General features: G+C 49.9%; 1 protein-coding gene across 1 annotated transcript in view; it reads right to left on the reverse strand.

Annotated features, from left to right (window-relative positions):
* Positions 1-7,897, reverse strand: part of Phgdh (phosphoglycerate dehydrogenase) — a 27,414-nt gene extending 19,517 nt beyond the window's left edge. Inside the window, exon 1 of the mRNA XM_005357082.3 lies at positions 7,644-7,897. Within this exon, the coding sequence (XP_005357139.1) occupies positions 7,644-7,781 (138 nt within the window). The 5' untranslated portion in view covers positions 7,782-7,897. The remainder of the gene's footprint in view (positions 1-7,643) is intronic.
* Positions 7,898-10,757: the final 2,860 nt, after the last annotated feature.

The raw sequence follows: 10,757 nt of genomic DNA on the forward strand, positions 1-10,757 counted from the left end.
GTGAGCCCCCACACTGCATTGACTGTGTACAAGCCCCCCCAAGCTGGCCCCCGAGGGTGAGCCCCCACACTGCATTGACTGTGTACAAGCCCCCCAAGCTGGCCCCCGAGGGTGAGCCCCCACACTGTATTGACTGTGTACAAGCCTGAAACTGAGGGGGGACACGTGTGGAGAGGTTAAAGGCCAGGGCTATGTTCTCTCTGCTGGGAAGAGAGGGGTGAAGCTTCTGCTGTGGCAAAGAGTATTGATGCTGGGGGTGAGGTGGCTTAACTATTGGAATGGACAGACTGCTCCGAGTCCAGAGCAGTCGTAGTATCTATAGTGACAGAATCCAAGGCCCGGCCAGGCAACATGAGACCCGGCTTTAAAAAAAAGAAAAAAAAAAGCATAAGAATAGTTATACAATCACTTCTCTGTAGCTATTGATGCTTCAGGTACCCACATTGGTCTGGTCAGGGCTGTATCTGCCCACAGAGCTCCATCAGGCCACCTGAAGGGCACTTCAAGCCCTTCAGTGGCTGTGCTTTAGATAGAACAGAGCAGGAGATTCGAAGAAATCTTCCCACGTGTCCCAAGTTCATTGTGCAAATGAGAAACACACACCCAGCCATGCCTGATCCCCTAAAACCCAGTCAGTTCTGTAAACCTCCAGCACCATCCCCCGGGTCCCAGTGTTTCTTTCTTCCCCTGGCTTGGTCACTGGTAGGTAAGACAACCAAGAAACCATCCAGACCCAAAAGTTTGGAGACAGATACACCAAAATCTGCCAGCACTTGCCCTAATGGTACACTCAATACCAGCATGCGCCCAGAGGGTGTCCCAACTTCTCTCTAGCACCTTAGCCCAATACTAGCCAGAACCCAGTCAGAAAAAGCACATTGCTGCTGGCACACAGACCCGCCACACTGGCTCCAAAGAAAAGAATTCCCCTGCCTCCGACTGGACTTGACAGATGTCTGTTCTCTAACACTTAAGTTCAGAAGAGCCATCTCATCCTCTCTGCTTTGTTCTGAGACACGGCTTCGTGAGATCAGGCTGACTCTAAATTCACAATGTAGCTGGGGACGACTTTCAACTTCCGATACTTGTCTCTGTTTCCTAAGTGATAGGATTTCCAGCGCTCACCACCACACCCATTTTATGACATGCTGAGGATGGAGCCCTGCGATGCTAGGAAAACTCTCTACCAACCAAACCTCCATTCCCATCCCCAGGTGCCCCATATTCAGCTGTCCTTCCCCTGATCTACTAGACCTAAAGATCCCTGCTCTTAAAGCAACGTTTTTCAGTTGAGCATTTACCTGTAATATTTTTGGCACCCCCCCCCTTTTCTCCACAGCCCCATTGTGGGGCTCAGTGCTGCATACGTTAGCCATGTTAGCATCTCCAGGGGCTGCTTCACATTGCTCTCACCACAACACCAAGAACAAACCCTGTCATCCCTATTTTCCAGGTCAAGGAACAGGCTTCGTTCGAGAGGTAACCTGAACTAAGTCACTGTTACAGATCTAAAATCAGCCCCAAGAACTGGTGGGCAGACAAGATGTCAAAACAATAGAGTCAGAGTCACAGCCAGGGAGGGGCAGAAAACAAATTGGAAAATACCTTGACTCGGAGGAGTGGGGAGTTGCTAGTGATGATTTTTTAAAAAGGGTACTTTACGCCAGACGCCGGTGGCGCACACCTTTAATCCCAGCACTTGGGAGGCAGAGACAGGTGGATCTCTGTGAGTTCGAGGCCAGCCTGGTCTACCGAGAGTTCCAGGACAGCCAAGACTGTTACACAGAGAAACCCTGTCTTGAAAAACAAACAAAGAGGGTATTTTACATCAAGCACTGGGCTTGTCAACAGCCTAGTTCATGGTCTCCATGTTATAGACAATAATCCAACCCTAGAAAAAGCTGGGTCTGGATCAAGCCTCCTTAGAGTCCAAGTTCGCAGCCACTTTCCAAAGGCAGCATCCACAGAGACACTGCCAAAATTCTATGGTTGCTCCAGGAAAGCCGCTGAGGTTCCCAACAAGGGTGTAAGGTCTTCAACTACTCAGCTAGTCAGGCTGCCATGAAGGCACAGTTACAGAACAAAGACAAAACAACAACAGAACAAAGAGGCCTCTAGGTCGCGGCCTCTAGGTCAGGGACCAGCAACTATTGATGATGAAACACTTGTTACATCAACTTGATCAATAAGAGTGACTAAGGATCTCCAGTAGGTTTTGGAAAAGGGGAAAAAGTTGGAAGGATCGGGAGAAACATAACAAGCATGCTGGGAAATCAACAGAAACAGGCACCTAGACAAACAGATCCATGATGTGGCAAGGTGACAAATATCCAGGCACTGGGAAGACTAGAGCAGGGCGGTTGCGAGTTCAAAACCAGCCTGGAGACAGAGCAAGCCATTGTCTTCAGAACAAACAGCAACACTAACACTCACAGAGCAGGAACTTATAAAGGCAAGAACCAAGGAGATGGGGAGAGGGAAGACTGAACAGCAGTACTGAGAAGATTTAGAGGGAAATGTTAGATTTTAAGAATCCAGATGAACTAAAGAAATTTAAAATAAAACACTGGAGCAAAGTGTATACTGGGTTTTCTTAAGCTCTTGGGATGACAGAGTCTTCTATTTTAAAAAAGACACACATTCAGAAACTGTAAGATCATGGCCATGTTCTAAATTTAAACCTCTACATGGAAAAATGTCTCATAAAAAGAGTGAAAGACAATGATGGGAAGAAAATCCAATGCATCACTGAACGTAACCATGTGCCTTCAGAGCAGAAGAACTCAATAAAACACCCGTGAAGGCACAGGCTGGCAATGCAGACCCGTGCAAAGACCTGGCAACGCCTAAGAGTAAGGGGAGCGAAGCCGAGCCACCGGGATTTGCTTGACAAGTCTCGCACATGGGAGCCTGAAGATTGCCACAGATCTGAGACTAGCCTGGGCTACAGTGTGAGATCCTGACAGTAGAAGAACCAAACAGGAGCTCAGCTGGAAAAAATGCTTGCTGGGCAATCCTGGGATGCTGCACCCAGGTCCCTTGCTGGGAGGAAAAAAACTGACCTCTGAAGGTTGTCCCCTGCCTGCCCCTCCCCCACTCCACACCTCCAATCTCCCATGCACAGGGAGATAGAGATAGAAAAATAAATTTTTTAAACAAAAAATTGTAAATTGAGCAAGCACTTGGTGAAGCCCCGTCTCAAGAGAGGAAAAAGGTGAATTTTAAAAGTTAATTTCATGTGGCTGGAGAGATGGCTCGGCGGTTAAGAATACTGGCTGCTCTTCCAGAGGACCTGGATTCCATTCCCAGAACCTATGTAATGGCTCACAAACACCTGTGACTCCAGTTCCCAAGGATCCAATGCCCCTTTCTGGCCTCCTCAGGCACTAGGGTACCCACACAGTCCACAACCATACAAGCAGGCAAAATAAAATACACATAAAAGTAAAGTCTGGAATGTTCATTTCAGGTTTCCTATTGGTAAAGAGAAAACTGACCACTCCCCGATGGTGAGCATGTGGGGAAAGGAGGGTGAACACTGCACCGCAGCCTTTGCAGAGGGCAGCTGGGCAGAGGATGGAAGCTTAGCATCCTCCTTTGCAGTCAGCAAGCACACTTTAGGTAACTGATAACACCAAATATTAAACCTGCCCTGGAACTGGCCAACCCTGGGAGAAGGATCCAAGTTCAACTGACAAGCACAGATAAGGAACAAGTAGGGCACAGACCACCCAAGGAGTGGTCTTCCTACCCATAGTCTTTTCTGTGATCCCAAACCCAGGCCCTGCCCCGTTCAAGGTAACCTGCCCAATCATTCCCCCGGGTTTCGGTACTCCCTCCAAGGTAGCCCCAAATTGAGGATCCCCCCCCAGGAAACAGCGGCTGCAGAGGATGTAGGGGTCCCAGTGGTCTGCTTTCTCTGACAGCCCCCAAGGACAAGCAGAGCAACAATGCTCTCTTCTCACTGGCTGGGTCTGTTCTGTGGGGCTATCACCCTGTGCCAACCAGCTTTTGGCTCTGATGAACCCGAAGCTTCTCTGGTAGAACTGGCACACATGTGCATCCACAGTTGGCATGTCCCAAGAGCCCAGAATCTACATTAGAGCCAACACTGGTCAGCGTTTGCCTCCTACAACATCAGCTAGAAGCCATTTCTTTGGCTCATTCAGTACAAACATAGGGAGGCCACCAGTCAACCCACCTTGGGCTAAGTGCTCACCACCACCCTCAACCCCCGGCACTCTTGAACACCATCGACCCTTCCTTAGCACCATAGCTCAACCCTCACAGATCCCTCCGGGGTGTTCCTCCCTCATCTACGTGTACAAACTACTGGACAACCCCAAGATTCACACCTACCAAACTCCTAGTGTAGTGCTGGCTTAGAATGCTTTCCTTCGTGCACGCCTGTAATCCAGGACTCTACCCCAGGGCTCCAACACTGGGAAGGGGCAAAATGTAAGGTTAAGGCTCTTAAAATCCTCCTACCCTTCCCCCCTCCCCCCCCTCCCAGTGTCTGCTCTTTCCTCTCTGACACTTGCCAACTGGGAATGCAAGCACCCTGATAGAAGTGCCTCCATGGCTCTTTGTCTACATTTCACCAGAATGCGCACGCTACACATTCGCCTACATATTTCATCACTCCCAGGCTTTAGCGCTAGGAAACACTGGTCTGCTTGATTTATGTCTGTCCCAGAAAAAAAAAAAAAAAAACGACGCTAATTCAGTGGGAACCTAGCCCCACTCCCTTTCTTCAAGTTCACACAAGCTTCCTTTCCCACGAGCATGGGCTTGGCCTTGTGGATAATTCTATTATTGTGCATAGGGTACAGCAGCTCTCCAGGTGATTCCCCTGTTGGGTTGTAGGGAATACAGGTATGCCCCGGGCTGGCTTGGAGCACAGAGATTCACCTGCTCTGCCTTCTGAGTGCAGGGATTAAATGCAGGAGCCATTATCCTTTGCCACCTTTTTTCTTTCTTTTCTTTCCTTTCTTTCTTCCTTCCTTCCTTCCTTCCTTTCTTTCTTTCATTTTTTAAGATGGTCTTGCAGCAATCCTGATGTTCCGGCTTCTCAAGTGTGGGAGGATATTATGCAGGCATACTCACCACAGCCAGAGCACACTGTGCTTCACTGACACCCAGCTAAATTTAACCATTTACAAAAAAGACTCATGTGCAATTCACACACGCGAGCGCGCGCACACACGCACGCGCGCGCGCGCGCACACACACACACACACACACACACACACACACACACTGTGAGACCTGTCTCAAACAATGTTGACGTTAACTCGATTCAGGAAATAACCAGGCTAGCTAAAAGATAAAAAAAGATTCCCCATCAAAATAATAATGATGTTATGTTGATGAAAAAAAAAGAAGCCAGCCTCTAATCTGTGTCTTTATATTCATATATTCACATACACACACGAGTCTGATACCCACATATGAAGAAGACACTACCAGCACTGCTGCCTCTTGTTTTCTACAACACTGATCATGACTTAGGGAAACTCGGTGCTCCGCTGTGCTGTGATTTGATGACGGGCAGTTTATCACTAGGGGAGAGAGAGACTGGTCCTCCTTCTTGGGCTGAGGGCAAACAGCCTGCCCCGGATATGAGGATATGAAGCGGCACAGGCCAGCTCCAGCCAAGGGGCTAACCCTTGCTTCTCACTGCAAAGATTAAGATGGGGGAGGGCAGGAGACACTGCCAGGAGGAGATAAAGTGAGGAGGGAGGGTGGAAGTGAGGGTCCTTCTGCTACGTAGCCAAGATTGATTGGCATTCTGAACTGGGTATTTTGCCAAGGCGACTGACGGCTGAGAGCTCTTCCCGGGGGCCAGCCAGTCAAGTCAGCCGGCACCCACCTCTTCCTGCCTGGCAAGTATCTCCAATGCTTGAAAGCAGCCTGCATTTTTAGCACTATTCCCTCTCCCAAACTTCCAGGCTTTTGGTGAGGCCTGGCCTGCCCTTCCCCCATCTCACATCCCCCCCCCCCTTCCTGCCGCTTTATTGGCTATAACATTTCTCACAGCCTCTGGAAAACAGCAAAGCAGTAATTGCTCCATTGACACTACCCGCTCTTCAGAGTCGCATCCTGAGCCATGCCCACCCGTACAGTCCCAAGCAAGTCCCTTCTCCTGCACTTCCCATTCCAGCAGGTGCCACCGCTTGTCGTGGTCACCTGAGCAGCTGTCTCAGTGTTGGGCCCCACTGGCCAGGAAACCTACAACCTTTGCTTTTCTCGGCATGTTTTCCCGACACGGGCTCATTCTGTAACCCAGGCTGGCCTCGAACTCACAGAGATGCTTCCAACTCAGCCTCCTTCATGCTAGGCATGAGCCAGCCAGCTCTTTGTCATTTTTTTTTTGTTGTTGTTGTTGTTTTGGAGACAGGGTCTCAGGCAGCCCAGCGGATCCAACTTGAGGAGCCTCCTCCTTCCCTAGGCTTCCCAAGTGTTGGGGTTACAGCTGTGTGCCACCTGGCCTAGACTCCTGCAAGTTTCTTAACGACCAGGACCAGAAAAGTATGCGAATAAGGGCCCGCTGTTGGGCAGGCACTTGGATAACAGCTCCACAGAGGAAGGGGATTGGAGGCGGGGCAGGGTCCTGGGAGAAACCGATGAGCCAGCTCAGACAGTTTCCAGGGCAGCCAGAGCAACCCCGCTTGGTCCCTGCGGTTTAAGGCCTCTCAGCCTGCCCAAGTGGAGGTGTAACATTCGCTCTGGCTGCAGGCCCTGAACAGAGCACGTGGAACTTGGGGCGTGGGGCAGGACAGCTGAGAGGCAGCAAGGAGACAGCATACCTGGATGGATCCGATCCGCAGAAAGGGCAGGAACTGGAATAAGGCGCTCCCAAAATAAGCCCTCTAAATCTGAGCAACGTCACCCAATTCACCAAAGCCTTCTTTCAAGTAAGGGAAAGACTACGTTATAAGAATTAAGGTTTGTTCCGAAGACTTGGTAGAAGTTAACCCTTCGCGATGGTGCATGGGACGAGATTCTGATGAACTGAAGTAGGTCCTGATCGGCGATGAAGCCGACGGTGGAGGCAGACTCCAGGCGGGCGGCCGCGTGGGCGGCACGGGGCTCTAGTTGCTCCCTCGGCCCGCCCCGAATCCCGCGAGCGCTCCCCAGAGGCCCAGGGCCCCGGAAAGCGCGCCAAGGTCTTGCATCAGACGAAAGGCAGTGCGAGTTCGCTGCCACAGATGCCACCGGACGTGCACTGGCATAGCCAGCGCCCCCTGCCCCCACCCCAGCGGCCTGCCCCGGGCGGGGGGAAGGGTCCCCATGCACGAGTCTCCGCGTGCAGCACCCCAAGCCGGGAGCCAGCAGCCTGGGCCGCGGGGCAAGAAGGCTCCGGAGCAGTTCTGGCATCCCGCGGTACCAGATGGGAGCAGCTGTACTTAGCAGCGCCGGCGACAAACACGCGTTTGCAAACAGCACGCAAAGTTTGCATCTTGCAGCCCCGGGCCGTTTCATTCCTCTTCTCCTCTCCTCCCTCCCTCTGCTGGTTCCCAATCTCTGAAAGCCTCGGAACCAACAGATATGACAGGGGAGGACAGCCCTGGTACCCGTGAGGTCAGCCGGTTTGACCATCAAGATGCCCGGTGACTTTGCTCGTCTCGGGCTCGCCTTACCTGCAACTCCGCTATCAGCTCCTCCTTGCTCAAGTTCTGCTTCTCCACTACCTGCAGCCCTCCATCTTGCAGGATCTTCCGGCAGCAGGGGTCCAGGCTGTCACTGATGAGCACTTTGCGCAGATTTGCGAAGGCCATTGCTGGAGCGAGGCCTCGGAATCAGTTGCTTTGGGTGGGCAAAAGCACTTAGGTCAGGAGGCTGCCGGGAGGGCTTCTGGCTCCAGTGACTGGGCAGGGTTCTCGATCTCCCGCTCCCCCTTTACCCACCCCCTCGCGCCAATGGTCTCCTTTTGATTGGTCAGAAATGCTTAAACTCTGCCGACTCCGCCTCCCCGGGCAGAACCTCCCACTTTTTTTTTTCTTTTGGCTCTTTCCCTGACTATTTTCTGTAGCAGCGAATCTCTTACCTGCACCTGGTTAGCTTTAACAAGCACGATTTACGCTGACTAGCTGATTTATATCTGAAGTAAACGGAGAACTACGCGGTCTCCACAAGAGAACTAAGGGCCCAGTCACTACTCTGAGTATTTATAGCTCTGTGGTTAAGCATAGTTAGCATGTGCAAGGCCAGGGGTTCAATTCCCGGCAACACACACACACACACACACACACACACCTCACGGCGTGTGTGTGTGTGTGTGTGTGTGTGTGTGTGTGTGTGTGTGTGTACATGAGTTCAGAGGACAACTTTTGACAGTTGGTTCTTGCCTTCCACCACGTGGACTCGTGGAATTGAACTGTTGATTTAGCCTTGCCTGAGCCCTTTTAAGCATTTTTTCCCTTTAAAGTCCAGGAGCAATGTTAGACATTAAAAGGTAATGCGATACATCTGTTAGGCTAACACAGTCTGGGACAAGCACAGACAGGTGCGAACTGAAATAATTAAAAACAACGCACAGGCCGGGCATGGTGGCCCACACCTTTAATCCCAGTTCTCAGTCAGCAGAGGCAGAGGATCTCTGAGTTTGAGGCCAGTCGGGTCTATAAAGTTCCAGGGTAACCAGGGCTACCCAGAGAAACCCAGTCTGGAAAAACAAAACAAAGAAACAATGACAACAACAAAAACCAGTGCCAGAAAGCCGTCAGCTCCAAATCGGTGGTGGAATGAGGAATAATTAGTTTAGTTGTTGATAATTCTTTTTCTTCTCTAGTTTCGGTGCTGGGTGGGCATAACACAGGCCCCCTCACAAGCTTGGTGGACGCTCAGTTAGTGAGCTGCCCCCCTGCCCGTTTGTAATTTTTAAATTATGCTCTTTTTTTCTTCTGAGGAGTCTGTGTCTTAACTGTCAACCTCCCCAAGTGTTAAAGCACATTACCAAGCACACAGTAGGTGGCTTCATAAGTTAGCTTTTGAATAAACCGTCTCCTGAACACTTACGATATAAAATAGCTGTGTGAGGCGCTCTTGGTGGGAAGAACAGACTTACTGCCTGTCCCCTTTTGCCTTTTTATTGCAGTATGTTGATATCATAATTAATTATATAAATAAGGTGTTTCGTTATGACATTTTCATACATGGGTACTGGGTACTTTGGTTATCATGCTCACCCTCTCTGGTCTTAGCAAAATGAGACTACAGAAAGAAATAAGGTGTAAAATGTTGATGGTTTATATTACACAAGACTGTGATATAACCCGGAATGCGGGCGGAAGCCGCCATGCTCGCACTGCAGAATCAGGGTGGCCCAGGCTAGCCTAGAACTGGCTGACTATGTAGCCTAGGATGACCTTCTGTCTCTGCCTTTCAGGCACTAGAATTACAGACCAGCGCCCCCACATCCAGTTTATCTGGTGCTGAGGATTGAACCTGGGTCCTCACACGTGGCAGGCAAGCACTCGATCACCTCCAACACAACCTACTTTGAAGAGGACTCTAAGTCACACAGGAAACAAAACAAAACAAAACAAGAGAAAACTTAAGAAGATAGTTAAGCTGGAGACGTAGGTCGGGTGGTAGAGTGTTTGCTTCAAATGATAAATCCCTGGCACCACATAGAACAAGCTGAATGTGGGCTCTTGGACCCCATCTCAAAAAAACACAGGCGACCCTGTCTCAAAAAAAAGTATAAACAAATATGTGAGATATTAAAAAGGAAAATACCACGTGGTGTAGGTGTGGAAAGCTGTCTGGGTTGTTGGTTCAGACAGTATCCAGAGAGTTTGGTTTTGTGATTGTTTGTTTGGTTTATTGTTTTTCAAGATGGACTTTTTCTGTCTAGCCCTGGCTATCCTGGAATCTGAGGTGCACGCCACTGCTGCCCAGTTTATTTTGGTTTTGGAGACAGGATTTCCCTTATTCCAGCCTAGCCTAGAGCTTGCTCTGCCTCCGAGGATGACCTTGAACTTCTGATCCTCCAACCTCCAGAGTGCTCAGATTACAGACCCAGTTTTTGGTTTTGTTTTTATGTGGTTCTGGGTATCAAATCTAGGGCGCTGTGAATGTTGGGTAAGTACTAATATTAACTGAGCTCCAACCCCAGCCAGAACTCTAGAAGTCCCATAGCTTCAGCACGACTATGGGCCCTTCCAGTGGGAGACCAGAGACAGGGCTGGGAAAGACAAGAGCTGCCTATGCCTACGCCTTGCCCTGAGAAAGAGTTTAAACTTTCAGTCTAAGTGCAGTGTTGTCTAGGGATGAGGCGAGAGGATCACTTGAGCCCAGGAGTTCCAGGCTGGGGCAGGGTGTGTATAGGCAGAGACCGCTTGTTCGTTTCCGGCTGCCCAGACCCAAATAATGACACAAAAACTTTATTAATTACAACACTGTTTGGCCAATAGCTTAGGCATATTTTTAGCTAACTCTTACATCTTAAATTAACCCATTTCTATTAATCTGTGTATCATCACAAAGCTATGGCTTATCAGTGAAGTTCTGGCTGGTGGTTGGCGTCTTTCTCCCGCGGTAGCTACATGCTGTCTCCCTGACTCTGTGTACTTTCTCTATATATCTGAGTTTGAAATCCCCCCTCCCCGGGTTTACTCTACTAAGTCATTGGCTGAAACAGCTTCTTTAATAACCGATGGTAATAAAACATATTCATATGAGGGCATACAGAGGGGAATTCCACAGCAGGTGGAGTAGGGTGGGGTGGAGGTTGGGGTGAGATGACCATA

The sequence above is a fragment of the Microtus ochrogaster genome, chromosome 21, assembly GCF_000317375.1.
Source record: "Microtus ochrogaster isolate Prairie Vole_2 chromosome 21, MicOch1.0, whole genome shotgun sequence".
Lineage (NCBI taxonomy): Eukaryota > Metazoa > Chordata > Mammalia > Rodentia > Cricetidae > Microtus > Microtus ochrogaster.